At 35.7% G+C, this 27648-nt stretch overlaps 2 protein-coding genes across 3 annotated transcripts in view; one reads left to right on the forward strand and one right to left on the reverse strand.

Annotated features, from left to right (window-relative positions):
* Nucleotides 1-21133, forward strand: part of LOC121371162 (mitogen-activated protein kinase-binding protein 1-like) — a 103192-nt gene extending 82059 nt beyond the window's left edge. The window contains exons 24-35 of one of the 2 annotated variants that reach the window (XM_041496842.1): nucleotides 825-916; nucleotides 1290-1414; nucleotides 1590-1765; nucleotides 2218-2266; nucleotides 3704-3769; nucleotides 5191-5268; nucleotides 5669-5729; nucleotides 10757-11671; nucleotides 12079-12778; nucleotides 13518-13588; nucleotides 13917-13993; nucleotides 14766-21133. In XM_041496842.1, coding sequence (XP_041352776.1) covers nucleotides 825-916; nucleotides 1290-1414; nucleotides 1590-1765; nucleotides 2218-2266; nucleotides 3704-3769; nucleotides 5191-5268; nucleotides 5669-5729; nucleotides 10757-11671; nucleotides 12079-12778; nucleotides 13518-13588; nucleotides 13917-13993; nucleotides 14766-15065 — 2710 coding nt within the window. In that variant the 3' untranslated portion in view covers nucleotides 15066-21133. The remainder of the gene's footprint in view (nucleotides 1-824; nucleotides 917-1289; nucleotides 1415-1589; nucleotides 1766-2217; nucleotides 2267-3703; nucleotides 3770-5190; nucleotides 5269-5668; nucleotides 5730-10756; nucleotides 11672-12078; nucleotides 12779-13517; nucleotides 13589-13916; nucleotides 13994-14765) is intronic. The other variant, XM_041496843.1, reaches the window with a different exon arrangement.
* Nucleotides 21134-23867: 2734 nt separating this feature from the next.
* The window catches only part of LOC121370011 (kinetochore-associated protein 1-like), a 61971-nt gene continuing 58190 nt past the window's right edge, over nucleotides 23868-27648 (reverse strand). Inside the window, exons 62-63 of the mRNA XM_041495103.1 lie at nucleotides 25014-25122; nucleotides 23868-24370 (exon numbers count right to left, since the gene is read on the reverse strand). Coding sequence (XP_041351037.1) covers nucleotides 24335-24370; nucleotides 25014-25122 — 145 coding nt within the window. The 3' untranslated portion in view covers nucleotides 23868-24334. The remainder of the gene's footprint in view (nucleotides 24371-25013; nucleotides 25123-27648) is intronic.

Here is a 27648-nt window from a genome sequence, read left to right on the forward strand (position 1 = left end):
GTAAAGTACCACAATATTTTTTATTTCGAGTACAAACATTAGACTTGTTTCCAACGCAGTGCTTTTTCGTAACGTGTAATGTAACCATTCAAGTTTGTATTAATATCTTGTGAAATAGGTGCATTCCTATTGGTTGTTAGAAGGCGTTATAGCCGAATTTAACCAATCAGAAATGGCGATATTGTGATGGTCATTAAAAATCTCGAACTGGATCAGCAACCAGGGTAAATCAGAGTCACAGTGACCCTATTGTAATTCCGAATCGGATAGTGACAGTGACGACGATAACAACAGTGACAGTATCAGTATCCACTGTTCCTCAGATGAGGAGGATGGCACAGAGTCTCCCACTCAGGACTAAATGTCATAACATTATATACACATAAAAGACTAATAATTATTATAAAATTAATGGTAAGAGATTGCCTTGCAGTGAATTCTTATTTATTCACACGTAGTTATGCACACATGATGATGTGTTTTATATAATATGTCACGCCTGACATTCACTATATTTTGGTAATTTATTACAATAGTCCTAATCATTATTATTATTTTTAAATCTCTTAAACATTTGTATGCATATACTTTTTACTTACCATTGCCACTCTCTTGTTTCCCAAAATTAAGTAATGTTTTTTTTTTTTTTTTTTTTTTTTTTTTTTTTTTTAAATTATGAAGAAAAAAACTAGGTTATGCAAACCAAAATAGGTTATGCAAAATCTTTTGGCATAACCCCTTTTCAGGTTATGCTAATTTTTAATTTGCACAGGCCTGAGATATAAATATAAAATCCCTTCGCTGATCATAACTTTATTTTCCAGCTCCTACCAAGTGTTCAACTTACCTCAAAATGAGTTAACAACCACTCAGAGAGCCAATCTCAAAAAGTACCAAGAAACCAATTTGGATGATGGTTAGTGAAATCATTGATTAATCAACTTGTAGGTTTTAGTGAGTGTGTTTTTCATCTCTATGTTTTTAATATGAGTAAGCCTTTGTTTTGCCAGTAGGTTCTCTCCCTCTCTCTCTCTCTCTCTCTCTCTCTCTCTCTCTCTCTCTCTCTCTCTCTCTCTCTCTCTCTCTCTCTCTCTCTCTCTCTCTCTCTCTCTCTCTCTCTCCCCTACTCTGTTCTGTCTGTCTTATCCTCTGCTATCTTTCAACAAAGTATAAAAATATATGTTCAGTATCACGTACCCTTAGTATAAAAGGTGTTGAGGTGTCTTTCAATAAATATTCCTTACTTTTCCTCCCGCATTGTGTGTAATGTGACTGATATGTTTTTATAGACTCTGAGAGCACTGAACCGGTATCCCTGGAAGATGAAGACGAGAACGAAGACACACTGGGCAGCTCGGTCCCGGGAACACCGTCCGACTCTGATAAAGAACTGTTGGCTAGAACCCCAGACAAGGTATAGAACACTGTCTGACTCTGATAGAGAACTCTTGGCTAGAACACCATTCGACTGATAAAAAAGGTCTGTTTCCCACATGACCACATATGATCATATGATTGAATCTTATAGTACACCATGTATACTTCAAGTCACATAATCCACAATTAATCATTTGTTTTTCTGTTATCAGGAAAAATTTGTGAAAGACATGTTTGAAACTCCCACTTTTTCACCAGTCCCGATGGACAAGTTTAACATGGACATGGAGGAGGCTGAAAAGGAGAAAGTCATGACATCATCACCATTTGCATCTCGACTGAGCATCTCATCCCGATTCCTGTCTCGGGCACAACAGATGAATATCAGGTGTGTAGTTAATGACTAGATTTATGGCATAATGAACAACAGCAGAAGACAAGCAAACATTTTGTAAAAATTGCTTCTGATGGTTAATTCTGTCATCATGGCCATACTCATTTTTATGTTCTTAACTAAAACATTAATTTGTTGACAGGTAAATTGCACTGAATATAGTATGAATTACAGTTCAGTGAAATGTATAAAATAAGTACTTGAGGTACTTAAATAAATAATAAGTACTTGTATATAAAATAAGTACCTTTTCAGCATAATTGTATAAAATAAGTATTTTTTCAGCACATATGCAGTATAAATATAAGTAAAATGATTTTTTTTGTGGATATCTGGATTGTCTTTGATTACATATACTTTAGTATTTTTACTGTAATGAAAATCACAGAATTACTTTGAGTGACTTCATTTGGCCAGTTTACAGTGTTAGATGATTTTGTTTTCAGAAATATGTCCGTGTATGGCAGCGTACAGAGACAAGACCACTGGTTTAATGTGAGTATTACCAAGCATGTTTATTTTGGTTTTCTTTTTCTTTCAACCTGCCTGTTTAATAGGCAGTTTTTAAAGCCCAGCTAATTTTACTAATACTAATAGTTACGGCATATTCGCTTCTCAGATGCATGACTAACAGTTGGTTGAATTTACATTTTGTGGAATTTTTATGTGCACATATTAAGCAATATTTTTTATTATTATTTTATGTTTTATTAAGTTAAAAATATTTAGGTGGCTGAAAAGTAACCAAATTATTAATTATTTTTGGGAAAATGTATAAGATTTGTTTACTTTGTATGTTCTTAAAAATAAAGAGTGACCTTTATAAAAACGTTTTATGCAAATATAAAACCCCAGTCTGTTTGTTTTCTCTGTCTTGGTGTATTTAATCACAGATGTGTATTGAAGTGAAAATCGAGTGATTAAGAACATTTTCTTTACTCAGTTTTGTCCATATTCTACAAGTTGTCCTGAGTTTGGACTTCTTTTTGTGAGTTTTGCTTCCTTAACTTGAAAACCGTTCTACTGTCATCACAGATGACTGACAATTCCTGATTATTTATGGTGTCTGTAATATCAGTTGCTTAATTTTCATTCTTTATTTAAAAATGGCCAAACCACAGATTATACCACAGGTATATTTTTAACTTTAAAAACAACAACCCAAAACCCTGAAATATATATATAAAATAAAACCTACAGTCTCAGCTCTCATCACAGAAACTACCCAAAAACATGAAATTATTACCATTAGCTATTTTTATTATTCAGATTAGAATGTGTGTAGTTAAAATAACTGAATATTAGAATATGTCTAATGCAAAAAAAGAAGAAAAGAAATATTATTAGTAGCTTGCTACATTTAGAATGGCAAGTCTTTTCCACCTGTGGTTTGGCCATTTTGTTCACTTCCATAAATATTGAACCAAATATGTGTAGTTGTGATGGTCTAAGATCCTTCCATTTTATTGAATATTTTCTTGTATTCCCACACTTATGCTTTCTAGAGAATAGCTTTCATGTTTTATTTGTTAAAAATAACTGTTTCTCTTGGGGAATTTATTGTTTATGTTTGACAACAAAAAAAAGAGAGGAATAATGTAAATATATTAATTAAGATTATGTGTATACTAAATTATATTTTTAAATGCAGTTTATATTGCTAACACTGATGCATGGACTAAATATTGTTAACTGTATGTACTGTGAAAAAAAGCATTGCTTTTGCTCTTTTAATTTACATATACATGTAGGTGTACATTTAAAAAAGGTTTATAAGTATTTGCTTATGAAAACGTAATGTAAAACTAAATGGACACTATGGCAGTCTTTAATATGATAAGTTACTGTTGTTTGTTTGAGTTTGTGACATGCATTTGGCACCCAGTGTTTTTTTATTTTGATGCACTGTTTTTCCTCCTCACACGCATGCAGCCTCTGCAAAAGAGCAAAACTGATATGGCACGAGCTGTTGATGAGACGAGAAAAAGACTTCAAGCTGTGAGTTGATTGTACATACATTACTTGCTACACCTAGCGTTGTTCTGATGAATAGACTTCTGCAGTTGGGAAGTTAGCTCATATTAAATGTGGGTTTTTTTTTGTGGGGGTTTTTTAATAAAATTTTCTCATTAAAAGAAATATAAATGTTTTTGATATGTCATTTTGATATTTTAATCAAAGTAAGGCATAACCCAAATGTTTTTGTTTGTTTTGTTTTGCTGATATATGTTAGTGGTTTTACTGTAACAAATTTAGTTTTATTGGCTACTTGTTAGTTGAGGCATTAATTATGGGAAAATGATCATAAAGACTGGAACACATTTTCTCCACATGCACACAATTTATGGACACACCTATTACACCTTTCAGTTTCTGCATGCTTGCTTTCCACACAGATGCAAGTTGTTATATATCCGTGTAACTTGCACCAAATGATTGTCTTTGTATTGTTATTGCCTGTACACTTGTGTGATATTACACTCCTTTAGAGTTTAGTATCAAACTGCTTATAAACACAATATACATTGTCTGTTACATGTACACATGAATGATTATCAATACTATTTAAAGTTTTCAAGTTGAAAATATCAAAAAGTTACAGGTTTTGGTTACAGATGGTACACGTTGCTATTTTATAGTAACTAGAATACAGCAGTATTATGTTATTTATATTTTACTTACAATTTTTGCATGTTTGGTTATGTTATGGAACATTTAGCTGTTAATTTTGGTTACTTATATTTAACATTTAATATATGGTACTCACATTCTAAAAATAGAAAGCTTATTTATTATGCAAGTATTGTAAAACACATTATACACTGTTATGTAACTATGTACATGTATATGTTTATGTATATTTATGCTGTGCTGTATAAGTTCACTATCTCTGCCTGCATAAAGTGTCACTTGTGTGAAAGCCTACTCATGTGATAGTATTGTCAGTTACACTGGGGGTGTAGCAACCATAAGTATAATATAAAGAAGTAATAAATTATATACAAATATATAGTTAGTAAAGTAACATGTCCATCACTGACAGCTACCATCATGTTCATAATATAGTCAGATGACATGTTAAATGCATTATAATTAATTTAGTTACAGCAAAGATCATAATATATACAGTTATAGATTGTGTTTTTTTAAATACAGGCAAATATCTGAATGTACATTCATCTTCACCTTTACCTGTTGTCTAATCCTAACTAGTGAATTGGTGGTTGCATTTTCCATAAGCAATTAAGTCTCAATTATTATCACTTAATGTGAGCAGTAGAGGTTGTGAATGCCTGTCTGAGAAAGCTTGAAATAAAGATATTTGTGTTACAGTCAACAACAGAACATATTCTTTGACTCACAGTACGTAGACAGTTCTATTAGTCTAGCAGTTTACCAGAATGTTTGTATTGTTACAGATGGGTTGGCATTCCGACTCCGACAGAGAACAACCTAATGAAGACCCGCCGTCACCACCCACCAAACTGGATGTCACTGTATGTTCACTGCTCTCATTGTTCACTAGGCTAAAAATAAAATAATACATGCATTAAACAGCTCCTGCAATTGGCCAAGGCAATCCACAGTGCTGTCGAGATTGCCATGTAGTTTTTAATTATCCACAGCATTTCTTTGCTGTTGACTATATTCAAAAAAAAATTCCATGACCTTTTTTTGTCGTATACATTTTCTTAATTGGAGGGGTTTGTTTAACAAATAAAAAATAATCAATTAATTTAGTGGGAAAAAAAATGGTTTTCAGTATAAAAAAACAACAACCCAGAACCTCCATAACTGATATAAAATGAACAAAATATTTGCTTAATAATGCTCTAGCCACATGACTGAGAGAGAAGTTACAGTTAGTGCATTTATATTATGTTTTCTTTGTTTCAGAAATCTCTGTTTTCTCAACCTGAAGACAAGCTCACCATTCCTAAACCGTCTGTGTCTCTCAGTAAGTTCATTTATAGAATTGGTGACTCTACTTGAAAAATTTACACGCAGCAAAAGTAGGACAAAATACACAAACATTGTTCCATATAATTGCTTTCATTATCTATGAATTAAAAATCTCAACTCACTATTTGGATTCCAACTTGGTCTAGTGTGAGAGGATTCCACCACATAAGGTACTTATACCAATCAGCAGCAAGATATCATTTATATGTCATTGAGCTTTCCTGCAAACAGGACATTGGTATGTCACTTGTGGGGTACTCGTTGGGAAGAAGGAAAAAATTCCTTTGATCCACCATGGGAAAAGATCCTAAGACAAGTCGTATTTCACCACAGAATCATCCTGCCCATAATGTTGACAAGAACAAATATTTTGTTGAACCAAATATAAAAGAGGTAAACCTATTGAAGCAGATCCATATATTTATTTTAAAACCAAATAGTTTGATGAAAATACAGTAGTGTGTTCAAATACAAGTTTTAGACAAGACATATAATGCAACATTTGATTGGCTAATCAAATCTATTTACAGCAGTTTTATTGCTTTAATAATTTAGTGTGTAACCGATAAAACTCAGTTTGCGACGGTAAAACCAGCATTAACGTCCACAAATGGTCAAATACAACTTAGTTATCCCATAAGTTTCCAACTTTTATTGGGCTGAAGTGCATTTTTAGTGGATGACTGTACCAAGTATTTACTGGATTGCATCGTGGAAATTGAAGCTGACTGCTACCGACATGTAATAAATGACACTAGAACTGCATGTGAAAACCATGGACAGTATTGATATATCTGTTGATAGTCTTCTTGTCATACTTTACTGTAATTATTTAAAGCTGCTGTCTAAGATGATTTTATTAGTCCCTACTGGTCCAACTGGAGGGGAGTATAGGTTTTGTCTCCATCCTTCTGTAGGTCTATCTATTGGTCTGTCCATCCATCCATCTACATATAGTTTTCCAGATTGTTTTTCATAATGACTTTAGATATTGAACTGAAATTTTATTTGTAGCTTTACGATGTGTTGCAGATTTATCCATTTTTGACAGAGTTATGTCCTTTTAATATTTTTGTAATGCCTCAAGATACTATGTTGAAAATTTGAGAATAGCTTTATCATGTTCTGTTTACAGACTAAGTTTGACTTTCATGACAGTTTACCCATTTTTCACATATTTGAGGCCTTTCAACTTAGGAGATAGGAAAATTTTATTGGTCCTGGTATGGGACATGTATTGCTTTCGCAGTATTCTCAGAATGCTTGTTATTTAATCATTTAGAAAGATTACCGGCATCATGGTTAGGCCATTGGTCTACAGGCTGGTAGGTACTGGGTTCGGATCCCAGTCGAGACATGGTTTTTTTAATCCAGATACCGACTCCAAACCCTGTGTGAGTGCTCCGCAAGGCTCAATGAGTAGGTGTAAACCACATGCACTGACCAGTGATCCATAACTGGTTCAACAAAGGCCATGGTTTGTGCTATCCTGCCTGTGGGAAGCGCAAATAAAAGATCACTTGCCGCTAATCGGAAAGAGTAGCCCATGTAGTGGCGACAGCAGGTTTCCTCTCAAAATCTGTGTGGTCCTTAACCATATGTCTGACGCCATATAACCGTAAATAAAATGTGTTAAGTGCGTTGTTAAATAAAACATTTGTTTCTTTAGAAAGATTAACATTGTAACTTTTCTTCTCATTACATGCCATTCTTTGATATCCTTCATTAAGATGCAGGCACTAATCTAAGCTGCAAACAAAGTAGTGCTCAAAATGTGTCAATTAAAATTTTAAAGACAGAATGTAGTAAATTGCATAATTCTTTCTGTTGATGGAGGAGCGGAACGTAGACCAGTGGTAAAGTGATCGCTTGATGCGCAGTCGGTCTAGGATCGATCCACGTTGGCTATTTCTTGTTCCAACCAGTGCTCCACAACTGGTTAACAAAGGCCGTGGTATGTACTATCCTGTCTGTGGTATGGTGCATATTAAAAATCCCTTGCTGCTAATCGAAGAGATTAGCCCACAAAGTGGCGACAGCAGGTTTCCTCTCAATATCTGTGTTATCATTACCTGACACCATATAACATTAAATAAAATGTGTTGAGTGCGTTGTTAAATAAAACACGTTGTTAAATAAAACATTTCCTTCCTTCCTTCCTCTGTTGATGGCAAAAACACAAGTTTATTAAAAGTGTAATTGTTTATACGATGGAGTAATGAGATTGCAGGTTTTATTTATACAGCTACATGCTGGATTTTATTTTCCCCCCAATATTTTAGTTTGTTTATTTATGTATGAACTATAAACACAGTTTTATTACCTTTGTTTGCCAGGCCCCAGTGGCACACCATCTCCAAAAACCTTAAGACGTTTTTGGGCAAACCTTCCTCTCCCAAAACAGCCAATCATAGAGGAGTCTGTGACACTGCCCAGAATTTCTTTGTCTAAGACCTTGCAAAAACATCTGACCTCTCCGGTGAGCCCAGGTGGCGAGTGTCGCATCCCCTCCCTGTCAAGTCCCGCCACTCGGCGGAGAGGCTGCCTGTCGCCCATTCACAGGAGGGGTAAATCTCAGCTTGTCTCGGCATGCCGTGTGGGACCACTTTGTCGTGTTGTTTTCTCTGCAGCAGTTTTGGTTGTAGTGCACATGCATTTTTATGTTAAAAAGAAGTTGACAAAATGAAAAGACGAGGAAAGTATATTGTTGTTGCTTAATTCCGTCCCCCACCCCTTTTTTTTTTTTTTAATGAACCGGCTAAGTGTTGAGGATGTTCTGTTAAGCTATGCCTGCTATGTGAGCATGTTAGCTGGATGTTTTTACATAGACTGGATTGAGAATAACCTACAAGACAATATTTTTTTTTTTTACTTCTTCGACCTGTCTTTACGGTAAATTGCCAATTTACTCAGGGAATCAGAAATTTTCTAGCATGATGCCATACGTTTATTAATATATCACATAAATTTTGATAATTGGTTTCACTACTAGTTGTCACTAATAGTGTTTTCACTTTAAAGTTTCTGTTAAAAATATTTAAAAAGAACAGTTTACATATGAGGTTGAAATCTTATTAATTATCCATTTTGGATATGGTTGACATAATCTGAGTAACTAGCAGAGGACATTTTGTTAATTTCAGAGATCACTAGGCAATTTTAAAACATTAAACAGTAGTTGCTAATGAATTTTCAATTACTAGAAATATCGTTTATCAAGATTTTGAAGAAAAAAAAATTCCCCGACATGACATGTACATTTTAATGTAGGTTATTTTATTGCTCTTGTAACTAGTGTATTTTATAAATAACTGCACCACATGTGCTTGTCAATATTTTTAGTTTATTATTCATTACATTTTAGTCTGTATTTGTTAATTTTTACATTTAAAAAATGATGCCTTAATTTCCCTCTCTTGACTAGTTAACCTAATAGTTGAAATAAATATTTAAATGCTTAACCCTATCCGATACATATAAAAGTCCTTTCTCATAGCTGGTAAGATGTGTGACATTCAAACACAAGCATATGGGAGAATAAAATAAAAAAGAAGCTAAAGAATTAGCATATATGATGTGTTTGTTAAAAGTTGCATTTTATTTGAAAAATTAATTTGGATGCAAATGTTTTTTGAAATTTTCCGAATTGCTAACAGTGTTTTGTTTGTCTGGCTTTAACATTGCATCTAGCCATTTCCTTGTTATTTTTTATTATTTTTTTTTTAACCATGCATTATATGTACAAAGTCATTATTATTCTATCTTCACTTGAGTATGAATGATTTTGATTTTGATCGAGCATCACTAACTTAGATACCCAGTGTATCACTGACAAAAACAATGAATACAAAGCGCTGCTAATTGAGCTGAGCATGGATAAATCTCTGTGTGGGTGACTCGGTACCTTTCTAGTGCTGATAGGAATATAAATAAATTTCATGTCCTTTGGATATTATTGATTTGTGATATGATGTTGACTAGCATCCATTTTAAATATAAAAACAAGAGTTTGTTTCTTAAATTCTAATGAATATTTGAATGCTTTTTATTATACACCCATCTTTGACAGGTTGTGTTATGGTATGGCATTGTCAATCTGTACATAAACATTTCATTTGTGGTGCAGATCTTTCTTATCAATTCATATAGGATCATCAAACTTTACATGAAAGTACAACTTGGGATGGTGGTGTGTCGCATACCATAACAAGGTCGCAACGACCTACTTTTCACACATTACTGCACATGAAAGGAAATCCTTGTCCGGGCCATATCTTTCATATCATCATATAGGATCATCAAACTTTGCATACATGTACAGCTTGGGATGGCTGTGTGTTAACGAGATCATCACAATCTACTTTGAACTGGTGCATCATGTACCTCACCGGTACTCTTGTTATCCATTCATCTCCAAGTTGCTCAGATATCTGTTTTTGCTGCAGTATACTTTAGAAATACTTCAAATTAATAAGTTTGTTTTTATGCATGAAATGTTACTAACTTACTAAGAAATCACAGTAGCAAAGAATGTTTGTCACTGTTTGCATTATTTAATTTATTTTATACTACATACTAATTAATCTTATGTTTGATTTGCGATATGCAAATATATATTATTAGATGTGACATATCAAGAAATCAAGAAATTTTATTATTATTTTTTAATCAGTATTTATGTTTGGCAGGTAGACGGTAATGAAGTTTACTCATGAGTTCAAAGGGGATAGGTCAAGGTTACAGGAGGCAGGAAACTGTATTTTCCATAGTAAATGGTTTGAAATGGGTGGGTTGGGGAGAGGAGTATATTGCATGCTGGTCTTTTTTCTTTTTTTTTACTTTCCTAAATTATACTTGTTATTTTGTTTTAACATGTTTTAGGAATCTTGGTTAGGTTTTTTTCCAAAAGCATAGTTGCTACAATTTCAATTATTTAAACCATACCTCAACTCAAGCCAGTTCTGGCATTGAAATAGTATTAACTGCTATGGTTTGTTTTATTTTATTTCTTCTTCTTTACAGCTGATATTTCTTGGGACCAAGACAAGACATCAAGTGAAGATCAACTTCATTCAGCCTATAACCTACGCCATTCGGAATCCGCCGGCAAGCTGGACTTGAAGCCGACCCGAGATGGCTCAAAGCAAGCTTCATACATGAGGCCGACCAACAGCTCCAAGGCGAAGATATCGAGAAGCTCCTCGTCCTCCTCCCTGCCGCTGTCGGACCACAGCGCTGGCGGAGGCAGCAACAACTCCGACAGTGTCAGCAAGTCTTCCTCGCTGTCAAACCTCAACCCAGTCAAGGAGTACAGAGCTGAACCGAAGTCGGGTTCGCCCGTCAGGAAACACGGCAAAAAGAGACTGTCTGCAGCGAAAATTGCCTTGTACGCATCGACTCCAAATCTGGCTGCCTGTAACGAGGAGGAAGAGGAAGAAGTTGAGAAGCCCACCAACCTGATGTCGCTGGCCGACCTTTCCCGCAGTGTGCCTGACATTAATGACTTGAACGACTGCACCAGTTCGTCTACAGAAGGTAGCTCGGATGACAAGAGACAGATGGACAGTGTGTACAGGAAAAACCGGGACTCATCTGGGTCAAGGAGACCCAGTGCTGAGCGAAGGAAAGCCAGTAGACAGTCGGAGCCCTTTGTTAAGCCACTGGACTATGGGCAAAGAAAGAATTCTCTGAACAAGTTGTCTCAACAAAAGAATTTTGTTTCTTTGACTAAGCCGAGTAACAAAATTGTGAATGCTCTGTCTGGGAAATGCGACACAAAACTAATGCCGCCCCCTTCCAATGTGGGTCGGCTTAAACGTGACAGTTTGATGAAAAGTGCTGCCCAGGCTAAGAGAAGGTCAACTACAGAGTTGACTCTGTCCCAGGCTAAAGACATTCTCATGGGCAGATCGGGCATTCTTAGAAAGGCCAGTCTAGGTAAGTAGTCGGTTAAAGGAAGGAAGGACATGTTTTATTTAATGATGCTCTCAACACAATTTATTTACGGTTATATGGCATCATACATATGGTTAAGGACCACAGAGATATTGAGAGGAAACCCTCTGTCGCCTCTTCATGGGCAGTTCTTTTCGATTAGCAGCAAGGGATCTTTTATATGCATCATTCCACAGGATAGTACATACCACAGCCTTTGTTACACTAGTTGTGGAGCACTGGCTTAGTCTGTTAAAGATACATCGGGTGTAATGAAGAGTTTGTATCAGTTATTGGTGCCACTGGTTCAGTGTGTTCACTGGGTGACTAGGAGACATTTAAAAATAAAGCAAGCTTTTTAATGTTCAGGTTTTATGTTTTTTTAAATTACTTTCTGTAATTTGTTTTAGGTAGCTCACAAAGTTCTGGTAGTAATGGGCCTAGTCGAAACTGTTCAGATGTCACAGTTGTACCCGAGACACCGTCACCTGTTGACTCCCGCGGATCATCTACATCTTCAGACGTCTTCAACCCAGACCATCAGTACCCTGGCGCTGGCATGTTGGCTATGGCCGAGGCGATAGACCAGACAGCCACGGAACTGAGGAATTCCAGAAGTCTGGAAGCCAGCCCTTCCGATCTCCCAGAACGAGATCACCCTGTGAAACGCCCTGCTAACTCCTGTGCAAAGAAACACTTGTGTGATAGTGAAACCGATCCTGGTTTGACCGACAGACGGAGGTCTAACACGGCTGAAGACATGGACAGCACCGTGACGTCCAAGCAGGATGGTGACTCGGACTACCACTTGCCCAGTGTGCGTGCGCGGGTCGCTCAGTACATGTCGCTGAGCAAGAGTGTGGAGGACCTCACCGAGACTCCAGCATCTCCGGCTGCTGTCCGGTTGAACACGAAGTCTCCACGATCTGATACGGGTTCGCCCACGCCCAGTACACACAGACAGGGGAACGTTAAAGTTAGTCCTAGGAGCCAGTCCGACACGGGCCTTGGTTCCGAAGTCGACACAGATTCTGAAATCAAACGTTCAAGTGAATCTCCTTCCCATCCTCGGCAGTCACTTGTTAATGGGCACCATAATACGAAAAACAGGTGAGGATATTGATATTGTTGAGTATGTGGCTTCCACATGCACATGTAATTGCAAAATTTAACTTTCTGCCCATGTATAAAACTGTGAAAAGGCACCTATTCACACTACATATTCTACGATAAAGCTACTGCTTATGTACCTGTATACTTAAAGTTTAGGTACGTTCATCCTGAGCACATTTCACCAGAGCCCCTGTTCAGTTCAGATGCACATCAAACATCAATGAAGTTGGGTAATTTTTCAAAGACATGGGTGTTTTTGTTGTATTTAATGACATCTCTTGGAGAGCTGTTTACTAACTATTTAGTGATTTCATCAGTCATCTATGTACAGTGTTTTCCCTAGAAATTTAGCAAGGCATGGTAGACTTAAACACTTTGAGGTCATTTTCACCATTTTCAGGGCACTTTATGTTTCATTAAAGACAAAAAATAATTGCAATAAAAATAAATGTAATTAACGTGCTTGCTTTAATAAATGAATGACAAAATATATAACAGGGATATTTTATTAATTAATAATACTTTTTTGTGTATGTTTTTTAAAGGCAATTTTAGAATTAAATATTGAAAAATGTTTGTTTAATCTCAGGGCAGTATGGTGCTGATAAGGCAGGATGGTACTAGACTATTGAAGCATGGTGCTGCACCATTGTAAAACAAACTAGGAAAAACACTAGCGTGCATTTATTGTTTTTGTTTCATGCGTGTATTTATTATTTGTGTTCAATATTTTCAGCTTACCAAATGAAAGGGCCTTACCCAGTGTTGCTGACCGCACCAGTCTTTCATTACCACTGAACCAAACAGGCAAGACCAACTGATCCAACTAAATATTTTAGCTTTCAGTTTTTTCTTTTCATTAAATCAACAAAGCTTAATATATAAAGGCATGACTATCGGCAGTGTGAGACATGCATTACAAGTTTTAAAACTTACTAATTACAATAACACACAAGTGTTATCAATAATATTTTGAAGTCTGTCTTTAAACCAAATAGATATATCTAAAAAAGATTTGACATCATAGTTTATAATTGGAGTTTGTTGATGTTTTTGTGTTTATTGATTGTACATTTACTTGTGTTTCCGTCTTTAATTACGTTTTGTAATTAAATGTTTTATAATTTGTTTTCAGAAAATCTTCAGTCTTGTTATGTTCTTGTTGATGATCTGGATGAGATTGTTTTACGATCAAAAGAACTTTATAGAAAGGTACATTGTTTGGCAGAAATACATGTTATTAATGACAGTGATAAAATGAATAATGACATAAAGGTTTTATTTTTAACTAATATCATTCGGAGCAAGTCAGTGGCATTGTAAAATTATATAGCTCTATTCCACTGTTAAATATACAATACAGTTTCAGATAAAACTTTAATGGGTGAGACTACAAAATGCAAGAAATTTACCAATAATAAAAATGCCAAAAATTGTACAAACTTACTACTAACATCAGTATTTGAGGTAGTGTATTCCCAATATTAATCTGTTACTGAAAACAAAGGAAAGCAAACAGTTTTATGACAGAAGGTCATGAGATATTTAAGGATAATCAGATGTTGTCATTGAGTTCTTGCATCTGCTATTATGTTAATAGGTGAAAAGTCAAAGTATAAATGTGTTATATTCTTATTCATAATGAAACCATATAACATCTGAAATGTTTAATAGATACCTGCATTTTACAAGTATTACTGGAATATTTGTGGACTGTATGACATCATTGTTTGAGTGCTATAATGCTGATTATATGAGTAAGATTTCAGTAAAGCCTAGAAAGCTGGGTCCATATTTTCGAAACAATCTTGGCGCCACGAAATCATAAAATCATTGTAGTTTGTGAAGTCACTACAGCACACGCCATAGTGACGTCATAGCTTATGATGGTTTTATGATTTCGTAGGCTAAGATTGCTTCGAAAACATGGGCCCTGGACTTTAAAGTGATCAGTTATCTCTTATAAGTTTGTGTTCTATTTCAGGTATGTGATGAGAATTCCAAAGACATGATTAAGATGTTAGAAAATGCTTTCACCAGCACGCATGAAGCTTTCTCTAATATGGCGTCTTCAGTCCCTCCACTTTCCAGTTCACAGACTTCTAAAGTGGAAGACGAGAAAGTTGTTGCAAAAGCACTGGAGATGTTTGAGCCCATTTTGACCCAGTTTGCCAACAGCCTCTCCGACAAAGTGCTAGACATGTCGGACCAAGTGACGGACATGATTCACGAGAAGCTAAATCAAAGTTCGGTTCCCTCGCACACGGTCCCGTCAGATTTGTAATATACACATAGTAATATATTCTTACTAGAGGGAGAGAAAACCCCCAACTATTTTTGTAATATTCAGTAGGATACTACGAAAAACATGTGACCATTATATTGTGATATGAATGATCCAAAGCAGAGCTTCATTTTAGAAGTGTGCCTTTGGTCAGATGATCAAGTGTTTTCACAATACTTTTAAATAAAAGTTCTTTCATTGATTCATTATAACTGGGAGGACAGATCGCAGATGAAAGAGTATATCGAAGAAAAGAAATTCATTGAATATGAAATGTTTTTGTGTTGTAATATTTTACTGAAGAAGTCAAAAGAACTGCATGGCAGACTGTTCTGTACAAGTGCTGTCCAGGAACACGACATGTAGCTGTAGTGGACGAGATGAACAGATATCATCCATCTTCCGGTTCTGTTGGAGTTTAACAAGCTTTTCTGTTGTGAATCCTTTCACATGACCTGCAACTTTTTGCAGACATTTTTTGTTTGTTTAATGTTAATATTTAGTTTTTGTCACAAGTTATGTGCAATATCTGTAAGAAGCTTCTGTAAGTGATTACGTACTCTATGCATTTAATACATAACCATTGCAATAGGACATTATTGTATACACGGCTGCCTTATGTAAACATTTCGTCTTGTATATTTTTCTACTACAGTGCTCAATACATGACATTACTTTTTATAAAGAAAAATAATCACTTCACCATCATGAATATCACAGGAATTTATAAAACTAATGTTTTTAAATAATTTACTTTCAGTCACTCGGATTCATTTTTTCTTAAATCCATGATATTAGTTTGTTTTTGGGTGTTTTTTTTGTCAGTCATTAACCTGACCTCCAGTCATAATGCATTCTCCCCACCACTCATGGACTGGTCCGTATATCCCAATGGTGAATCAGATGGCTATAATCTACTATTATATCATGGGTACTTAATTTTAGTCATGATTTTTTTTTATCTGCATCCACCCTGTGTTTATTTTTGGTATTCCATTTCTTTAGTGACTGCTTTTTAATTACACTTTATTTAATTTCTTTAAGTCTTTTGTTATATACTTCATAAATTTTTAGCCTCATTTTGTTTTTCACAGCTGTCATTTTATTAATAGAGGTAATTTTCTTCTGTTTGTGGAGTGGGATTTAGCTCAGTCGGTAGAGCACATGGCCTGGTGTGCTAGGCTCAAAGGATTGAACCTCCATTGGGTACCCCCACCTCCCAACCAATGCTTCACAATTGTACATCAAAGACCATGGCATGTGGTATCCTGTCTGTGAAAATGTGCATATAAAAGATCCCTTGTTGCTGACTTACCAAATGTTTGATAACCAATAGCCAATGATTAATTAATGTGCTCTAGTGGTGTCGTTAAAAATACCACAACCCAAAACTCATTGTGGTGGCAAATGCCATATCCAAAGTGTTATCCAAAAGCAACAGTGGTTTCCCCAGCTATGAACATAGACCCGTTTGCTTTTTTTTTTTCCAACTATGATTGGCAGTGTTATGTTTGAGGAACCATTGGATCACTTACAGTTCGTTCCATAAATATTGAACATATTGGCTAAGATACTTAAAGTTAATTTTACTGGTGCACAAGTATGTCCACACAGACATAAACACACACATTTGCCTTACCATTTCCTGCCTTTTACCTGTTTCAGTGTACTCTTTACTGTCATTCCATGATAGCCAAACAGGTTACAGTATCTGGACCTGGTGGACATCACCACTAAGACAAACGTAGAAGCAGGTATCCTAGACGAGGGTTTAGGCTGAAGCCCATAAAATATGAGCAATTTGCAAATTTGCTAAGAAAATATATTTCCAAATTTAACTTTAATTCGCATTTGGAAAGCGACAGCTTGAGACCTGCTAGACAGAATGGAAGTTGTAGCGATTTGATTGAACCAGTCCATGTGTAGTGTGTGTACGCTAAGGTTAGAATTTGGGTTAAGTATTACCTAGTTTCTCTGCATTTCCTTTTTGCCAGTCGTAATTGTAAAGAATGATGATTTAAGAAAAACTGTATAGTCAAACTCTCCTAAAATGGTAGGTCAGATTACGATGAACCCAGTTCTGTTTTTCTTCATGTCTTTTTTTAAAACAAATTGTAAAGAGATAATGATAATGATGCTGTTTATCCAATTGTGTGGTTTCTGGCAGATTTTGAAATTTGCTTGATAACAAGGCTTAAACCGTTTTAATATGTATATTGTGGCTTTGCACAAGCAGTTTATTATAATTATTATGTTACATTCATTCAGTCTTATTGGTTATGGTAATTCAGTCTAAAAGTCACAGACCCTGGTTTCAGCCTGTCAAAATGGACACCAGGTTTGGTTTTCTCTACAATCCTGTAGATAAACTTAAAATAAAGTTAAACAAGAGTTTGTGAGGTTTAAATGGGGAAATTCTATTAGAAAAATAGACTGGAGCGTATTTCCATTAACGTGCTTTCTAAAAATATGAAAAATGCATTGTGGTATTAGAAATACAAGGATGAAACACTTTGGATTGTACATCCAAACATTAAAATCAAAGTACTGGGTAATGTCTGATTTCAATTATCAAAAACTACTCTCAGTAGTGAAACATATGCCACAATGTTTAAAAATTAGGATCTATCACTTTAAAGGATTCAGTACTGTTTTATTGGTTGTCTTATTCAGTTGTTTTGTTGTGGTTACAGTACGTTTTCTTAACGATGATTAAACAGCAATTCAGTCTTTGACCATGCCATATTTGCTTTAGTTATATACCGTATTGTTCCTATTTGTAGCGCTCCCTCTAATATAAGCGCCCCCTATGATTACGAGAAATGTATCATGAAACGGTACCCGTAAAATAGTAAAACTGGCTTACCTGACTGCCAACTTGCAATGATTATAATCAGTAAACAAATAAAATCCAAACAGGTGAAGCACTACGACACTAGTATGGGCGAACAGTATGTCACACATGTCGTTTATCAAATGTATGTCGCTGTTATCTCTACGCAGAATGAACGCACGACACTCTGTTAACGCTGTTCAAAACCGGTAGATATTTACACCAACACCGTTTAAAAAACGGGTAAATGATAACTTTAACTAAACTGCTGAATAAAAATATATTTGGGTGACAAAATGAAGTGGGCTCAATCACACACCCCTCCCCACTTTCAAATACACTCCGCAGGCCCTATATGCCTACGTGCACAGTACCATGTATTTCGATAAATCAGCTGACGATGTACGGTACGCTACGTCATTTCAACAAGAAAACGTCACTGGTGGAGTGACTCGGCGGCAAAGCTTTTGATGTCTCAGCGAGCCAGACGCATTGACAGTTTGATACGAGGATTTTTCACACATATTACGAAACGTGTTCTAGTACTCTAATTAGCGCGCCCCCTTTGTGTTTTGCATCGCGCCCGGGCGCTACAAATAGGAACAATACGGTAAATGTATTTGTTTAGTGCTTGGAAACATTTGAAATTAAGCCACATTTGCTATCATTTGTAAATAATGGTGCCAAATTATTAAACTTATTTCATTATGGCAAGATCCCTTTTATCTCTCCCAGTTCAGATTTAAGACATTGTATTACATGTTATTAAATAACTGACAATGCCAAAAAAATAGATATCAGACGTAGAATCTTTTAGTTAATGGTTAATGTTAATCCAATTAATACAGGCCAGCGAGACTGAATTAATGTAACCAGTCAGGCCAAGCAGAACTGCTGTTAAACCACTTGAGACTTGCTTAGTGTAACTAGTATGACTGACCATGTCGATCATTATTCTACTTTTGTTTTTATCTTGCAACCACCATTGGTACTGACACGGTTATGGTAACTTTCACGTAACCCGATTAGACTTGTTTACTTCATTTTCAATTGCATGTTACATCCGAATTACGGGGTACATGTGAATAAAGTATTTGGTGGTAAACAACAAAACTTGCATGTTTTAAGGATCGTGAGTTTATAACCTTTTTATTTATGTGAAAAAGTATCAAGAACAAAGTTACGACTTTTGTGTCATAGTAATTTTGATACTGTAAAAAGCTTATTTAGCTGGTATATATATACAAAGTGGAGACTAAAATGATTTCCTCTTTTTGTTGGGTTGCAGGATAAAAACAACACGTTAATGCTGAGATTATTGGCTTTATCACATGCAGGATGAATGATAAGTCCCACTCTGTAAACCTTGCAGAGTTGACCAGTTTGTGCTCACTGTTGAATGCTAATGTTTTGATTATACTCTGGTTGTCTTTTATTTTTTAAACTAGCAATTTACTCATTTTAAAATCAAAACAAGTACAGAGGTTATCTCATTCAGAATAAAATATTATCACATTTTCATTTCCAATAAGCATTAATTCAGTTCACATTTTGTTCATTACTTGACACATTTGTTTTTCAAGAATGATTGAATATTTAAGGACATTCAACCACGAAAAATACATCATCTTTTGGTTATTAAAAAAAAAAGAGGTAAAAATATCAATGGGGTTTTTCAAATGACATGTATTAATCTGCTCATCAGTAATACATCTAAACAAATAAATTTTCAAAAAAAAATGTGTAATGGAAGCCATAACAATGATGATTATTATGAATCTGCCATTGGCATATTCAGTATCATATCTGCACAAGACAGAATATAAAAGAAGTTACAACATAAATCAATGCCAGGTGCTTTGTCTGTAGGACATGTACCATGATATACTTCTATAGTATGTGCAAGTACAGTTTTCAAAAGCCTTTCTATAGTTTCAGTCAACAATGGCACATCTGAATGTGCATAGAATAATATTTCAACAAGGAACTGGATATATTTAAAAGAAGTATTTTGAGGGGAAGCCCCTTTTAATAATGTGGTTTTGGGTACAAACTTGTCATTATCACCATGAATGCATTCTATTTTGTTAAGTCTGAATGGTTATATATATATCTAGATGAGCCATATTGCAGATCAATCTAAGACCATGCCACAAATATAGAGGTTGGGTGAAAACACAAATGCATTTCTCTGACATGTTTCCCTAGTCATTCTTTAGATGGAATATAATTCAATGGAGATAATTAAATGGTACAAATTATGTTTTAACCCTGGGTTTCCTCTAATGGCAGTTAATTTGATTGAATGAAATGTGTAAACATGTATCATCAGTTAGTTTTGAGAAATCACCACTTAAGGCTCAGTTGTTCAGTCATTCATTTCTCAACCAGTTGTGGACCATCTCTCTCTCTCCCTCCCCCCCCCCCCCCCCACCAAAAAAAGAGTTAATTTAAAACTAAGTGGTGCAACCTTTTCAATTGCCATAGGAAAATGTCTGTGGCAAAAACACATGCAATGGAAAAAAAAGAAGAAGAAAAAAGGAATATAGTCAAAAAAGAGCTGAGGACAATTAAGTACTCCATACCGCTGCTGATTGCCATGGGCAATTGCAGTTGTAAAAAAGAGAAGATATAGTATTATAAATGTATATGTAGAGGTCAGACGAAACAAATCGGAAATAACGTTTGTGAATTTTGACAAGTAGGAGATAGAGGAACATAACAGTATGAGTTATGACGCAACATTAAAAGATTCAGAAAGCCCTGATTAGCTTCATCTCAAGTAATTGTGGCAAAATCTTTGTCATGATATACCTTGTCCTGTGGGTCCAGCGGGTTTTTGCCATTTCAACCAATGTGTATGTAGTAGCAACAGATTTTCTCTTGTACTTCAGACCAATTGTTCAAATATGTTGTACATCAGATACCTGTATTTTATTATGTACTGAATTGACATCAAATTATGTGTTTAATTAAACTAACCATATTGAACAACTGGGCCCTGGTGGTGACTTTCTTTTAATTGTGTACCAGTATATTGTAAATGTATTTATCCGGTCTAGGTACACTACATATTGTATCAAGAAATATTTTTTATGCTCGAACCACTTGGCCGGCTGGTGCATGTAGACATCTTGTTCATATGTGAAAACAAACAATGAAGGCAGCAAGCCTAAACACATTCCATTTTGACATATCTACAAGACGGTTAAAGTAAAATAAACATTTATAGCAATCCAGGTTTCCTCTTGTTATTCTCTAGTCTTTAGCATATGGAACGAGACATTTTGACAAAAATTTAGGTTTTGTTTCTATTTAGTCGTACCGGGTAACTAGAACCAGTTATAAAACGGAGTGCTTGGATGAGGTGTGATGAATAGCCAGTAACAAATTTGTCTTCCAACCTAACCACATACGATACCTTGCTGCTTATTCGGTAGTACTCTATGATGTGACGGGGCAAGGTGTAGCCCAGTGGTAAAGCACTTGCATGATGCATGGTCGGTTTGGGATCGATTCCTGTCGGTGGGCCCATTGCGCTATTTCTCGCACCAGCCAGTACATCACAACTGGTATAGCAAAGGCTGTGGTATGTGCTAATCAAAAAGAGTAGCCGATGAAGTGGGTTTCTTCCCTCAATATCTATGTGGTCCTTAGCCATGTCCAACGCCATATAACCATAAATAAAATGTGTTGAGTGCATCATTAAATAAAACATTTCCTTCTATGATGTGACCAGACAGCTGTAGCTCAAGGGTGTATACCAACAAATCAATTCTCATAGACGACAATAGTAACATACAATAGTAACATGTAACATGGATATAAATACTACCACCCCTCGCCCTTGAAGTAAATCAGAAAACATTGGGGATTAAGCTGCTCATTTCAGACATAATGGGTAGCATCTATGACTACCCTAGTTCCACACAAATATTGTCATGCTATTTTTAGGACCTCAATGTTTGAAGCACAATGGTAGTTGGTACATTGACACTAATTAATTAAATTACAGGAATTTACTGCCCAGATGAACTAACGTTTCATCACAACAAACATTTATTATCATTGGCAGGACATGTGTTATTAATGGCTCTATCAAAAGTTAGGTGCACCTCAAACTTTGACCCAGCCAAATGTTATTTGGTTTAGTACTACCTATAAATGAACTCTAGTGTCATTCCATTTCCAAAACTGATTAAGAGTTGAGGTAGATTAATAAATTTGTCTCATATATGTAGTTACCCAACCAACACAACAAGGTATTTGGAGACTTGGTAACATATGAACTGTTCGCAGGTGGTCTTTTCAAGGTGTGCAAGTTATATTCAGATGGAGCTGCCGGGATGGGTTGCAGAATTAATCACCCTTAATAAAATCATTTCCTCCCACACAACCCAACCAGTGAACCATGACTGAATATTGCATCAAGAGCTACAGTATCTGTCTGTGGAACGGAATACAACTGTAGTACAACTCCAGCCATTTATAACACAACGGCATATAAGAAATATACAGTAACAATAATTTACAGTGACAAGATGGGCTTTACAGGAAATAATAAGATACTGTAGACACATGTTATCAGTATATTACTCTAATGGAGTCTACATAAATAATATACTGATAAACGTGTCTACAGTGTGCATATAAGATTGTTTACTGTCTGGAGTAGCTGTGTGACAGATGAAGAATACATGAATGGCCATTGGATACCTTTTTATCTCACAAGTTGTTTTAAAATGTATCTAACAAGTGAAAGAGAGTTTGATACGTTTTTAAACGAGTTGTGAGATAAATGGTATCTAACAGACATGAATGTATTATTCTATTTCTTACATATTCTCAAAAACCAGGTTTTAAGCAAATTTAAAAAAAAAATTCGACAAAGTTATTTACAGCACATGAATGTCAGGTTAACTATACGTCACAGTCTAATCGATTTCCATCGTGTAGTTTTTCATTGGATGTATGGCACTGGTGACCTGATCATCACTGAGGAGCAGCCAGTCCTGTGTCTTGAAATTGTTAACACACGTACATGTGTAAACAACCATGTGTTATACAAAAATAACAGTGTTCTCACCAACGGGTGTAAGAAATTTCCTTTCTTGGCAAAGTGTCGAAATAACATCTGACACCGACCGTCATTTAAAGTGACAGACCCTAGTTTGTGAACACTACAACATGTTTTTTTGCTATTAAAGCCATTTTTGATTATTTAAATTTGAAGTACTTACATTCTATTATTTAGAATATTCATTTTCATACACCTGAAGTGGTTCTGGTCATCCAGGTTTTTGTAATACTCCAAAATGCATTTTTTTTTAATTTTAAAAACGCATGTGCATCTGAAAAGTTATGGTTATTGAGACAAGCTCTAATTTTTGACTGTATTTTCCTGTTTAAACATCATACACTTCAGCTCTGTTATAACCTTATCCAAATGTGTGTTTTAGATTTGTAGATTAACTTGGTGTCAATTTAGTGAAAGTAGGGTTCTTTTCCTTCAAATTCTGGTGGTGGTTATGCCTTTTTAAAGCAGGTTCAACAACATTATCAAGTACTATCATACTTTCATACTTAAAGGAACTCGAACAAATTTAACAGTTTATTGTTTATTAAAAATCAATTACTTTAGAATGAAGTATCAATTTTTTCTTTCATATTTACACAGCACAATATCCTTGTCACAAGAGACATCTGTATTTTAAATATCAAATAATTCTTCCAACCTATATATACTATAAAAATTATTTGATGAATTGTCTCAAAGACAATTTTTTTTAACTTGATCAAGATGAATAGCGAAGGAAATCTATATACATGTATATTCAGTGTACATAATGTTACAAACTTGGTTCCATGTTTTTATGTCTAAATTCAATTCTCCACACATTTAACTGTCCATCAAAATTATTTGTGTACAAATAAACAAAATTCTGTGACAAATAATAAGTGCTAAGATAAAGTCTTATAGATACATTTATATAGATACAAATTCAATAAATATATTGATAACCATTTAAAATATATTTAGTGCTGATGGTATAGTAATTAAATCAAATATTTCCAAAACCTAATGTCTTTCCTCTTGATACATAAAACAGTGAAATACACAACTCGAACACGGTGGCACTGCTTTTTATACTTGTTCTGTCAAACACATTGGTCAACACATTGGTCAACGCTAAAGCCATTCAGCAACAATTTCTGGGGTAGGAATAATCAATTGTCTTTTGTGAAGGACGTCTTCATACTATTTTGTCACCTTATGTATCACTTTAAAAACAAATTGTTCACCAGTGTTTTTCAGTTACCCAAGAACATTTTATCCTTAAAGTGAAAGACTTTATGTATCAAATTGTGCCCATCATGCTCATTTAGAACAGAAAGAAATTGTGTATTTTGGTCTACTGTCTGATGTGTGCTGTCTCTAGTGACAACACTGATCCTTTAGTTGTAGAAATGCCTGTAAGAAAAGAAATAAATTGTACATTAAAATCTGTATTTTAAAACCTACATATGAAGTTACAACAAACCATATATTTTGCAGGGTTTCTAGATTATGGTAGTCCCATTCCCATGGCTAGTGATATTCAGTGTTGGGCTAGTAAATAATTACTATTACTAGAGCAACGGCTAGTGGAAACAAAATCTTGTCAGATGCTGCATTTACATATTTCGTAAATGTGAATATCCTGACCCCTCTTTCCACCCCAATCTAAGGATTTGTAAGCTCAATCTCCCTCTTTAGGTGACATATCTGATTATTACTATTAGTAAAATTGTATTTATTTAAAGTTGGGCTAGTGAATTTTTAAAATCACTGATCCCATGGCTAGTGAATTTTTATAAAATTCTAGAAGCCCTGATTTTGTAAAGGTTGAGTTTTTTGTCCCCCAAATATTCTGATTTTATTAAACTGAAATGAATTGCATATGAACAGCCTTAAAGGTATGTTTGCTTGTAGATTTTATTTTTAATAAAGTAAATATATGAATGATTGACAGTCCAACCATGCATATGAACTGTTGATTGGATATCTGCCTGTCATAAATATCTGAAGACGGAACAGCAATTTAAAATTACATTAAAACAAATTTAAATTTTACCTCAAGATGACTGTTACATCTCTTTGTTTCCATGTACTGTGACAGTTTTTCTCCAAACCAAGTGTAGAATGAACAGTATGATTTCACAAGATTTGCCGCTTCCTTTAGTCTGCAGACAAAAAAAAAAAAAAATAATAATAATAATTAATAGTTAATACACAAAATTATTATTGGACAAACAACCTACTGTAACATGATTTGCAGGGTACATAATCAGGTCTCAAAATGGCCTGTGGCCACGTAGACAATATGCAACCAATATCCTGTTTGGGCGACTTAAATATTTAAAAAAAATCATAACGTTAGTCGCCCAAATAATATGTGGGCGATTTTCTTTAGAGATATAACATATGAGCCAGTATTAATATTTGTATTCCACATTAAAATCTCGCTCATGGTTCTCTTACAATAATTTGCCAACCACCATTATTATATTTTGGGCCATCATATTTTTTGGTAGGTGATCACAAAGTACGACCATGACAGTACATCAGTACGTTGTTCTGTTACATCGTCACTGACGGTGCACCAAGCATTGTGTAGACCGCACTTCAGGTGCAGAAGATAGGAGAGAATCACTGTACTTTTAACAGATAAATAGTACATCTATGTAAAACACAACATTTGTACATTTTAAAAATATACGTCTCACTGAAATGTTAATGATGCACAGGAACTTTTTTCTGTGAGTATATATATATATATATACTACTCAAAAGAATTTAAGGGTCAGACGATATTTTCGACATTATTTTCTGAATGTCAATTATATTAGCTAGACCATAATGTCACGCATGGTATTGTTCCATTTTGACGAAAGTGGGTCTAAGCAACCCATAAATGAATTAAAATCCACTGTCATTGACACTGTCGACTAGTTCTAATGGCGAAAACATGCTTACATTTGCACGTAAATTAGGGCGAAAGCGAAAGGTCTGCTAAGTGCCCATAACTTGCTTTTTCACAAAGCGCTTCATTTGCACGCTTTGCACGTGTATTCCATGTTCCCAATGCTGAATTTCCGTATAATTGGAGCTTGCGTTCGTGTACGGTGCACACTCCAAATTCGACAATGGTACGACTTCAACTGACTATCGAAGATCGAGGAAGGGCTATTGCTTGGCTTCAGGATGGCAATACGCAAAGAAATGTTGCTCTGAGACTTGGTGTCAGTCAGAGTGTCGTTGGCCGACTGTGGCAACGATACCAAGCAACGAATTCTGTTCGAAATCGTCCACGTTCGGGAAGACCCCGAAGCACTACAAATAGAGAGGACCGCTACATCACCAATATGGCTCTACGTCAACGCACAACCACTGCACGCCGATTACGTGACAATCTGCGGACTGCGACTGGAACTCGAGTGTCTGATCAAACCATACGCAATCGTCTAAGAGCCAATAATCTACGCTGCCGTCGCCAGGCTGTTCGACCACTACTCCTACCACGTCACAGAACGGCCAGACGTCACTGGTGCACGCTTCATCTGCGGTGGCAACGTGTTCAGTGGGGTCCAGTGATGTTCACTGATGAGTCCAGGTTTAGTCTCCAGTTCAACGACGGTCGGGTTCGTGTCTACAGACGTCCTGGGGAGCGCTTCGCTGACGTTAACGTTAGACAATGTCACCGGTTCGGTGGTGGCAGCGTCATGGTGTGGGGCGGCATCTCTATCCACCACAGGACCCCCCTCTATGTGGTGGATGGCAATCTGAATGGAATCCGCTATCTGAATGAGATTATCCGGCCGTTGATTCTCCCAGGCCTTCAGCAGATTGGCGGCGGGGCAGTTCTGCAGGATGACAATGCCAGACCCCACCGCGCCAGGGTGGTAACGGACTTTCTCAGACAACAAGGTATCGCCAGGATGGATTGGCCAGCATATTCGCCTGACTTGGCCCCAGTAGAGCACGCCTGGGACGAATTAGGCAGGAGAGTTCGGGATAACCATGCCCCTCCGGCCAACCTTCATGATCTGAGTCAACTTCTTATGGCAGAGTGGCAGGCCATTCCCCAAGAGTTCTTCAGACGTCTGATTAACAGCATGAGGCAACGATATATCGAGTGTATTCGCGCCAGGGGTGGATTCACACACTATTAAACGAATGTTCTAATGTGTAAAATCCATGTTTGACAACCTTCAACTTTGACAGCATGTCATGTGACTTTCTTGTATACAGTGACGTTTATTTGTGTTTTTTTGTAAATATGGAACAATAAATAAAAAAATTGGTGTAGTTTACATCATCAATCTAATACTCTCTGAAACTTATTCGGTTATAAATTTTTGACCCTTAAATTCTTTTGAGTAGTATATATATATATATATATATAAAAGAAAGAAATGTTTTATTTAACGACGCACTCAACACATTTTATTTACGGTTATATGGCGTCAAACATATGGTTAAGGACCACACAGATTTGGAGAGGAAACCCGCTGTCGCCACATAGGCTACTCTTTTACGACAGGCAGCAAGGGATCTTTTATTTGTGCTTCCCACAGGCAGGATAGCACAAACCATGGCCTTTGTTGAACCAGTTATGGATCACTGGTCAGTGCAAGTGGTTTACACCTACCCATTGAGCCTTGCGGAGCACTCACTCAGGGTTTGGAGTCGGTATCTGAATTAAAAAT

Source organism: Gigantopelta aegis, chromosome 4, assembly GCF_016097555.1.
Source record: "Gigantopelta aegis isolate Gae_Host chromosome 4, Gae_host_genome, whole genome shotgun sequence".
NCBI classification, from domain to species: Eukaryota; Metazoa; Mollusca; class Gastropoda; order Neomphalida; family Peltospiridae; genus Gigantopelta; species Gigantopelta aegis.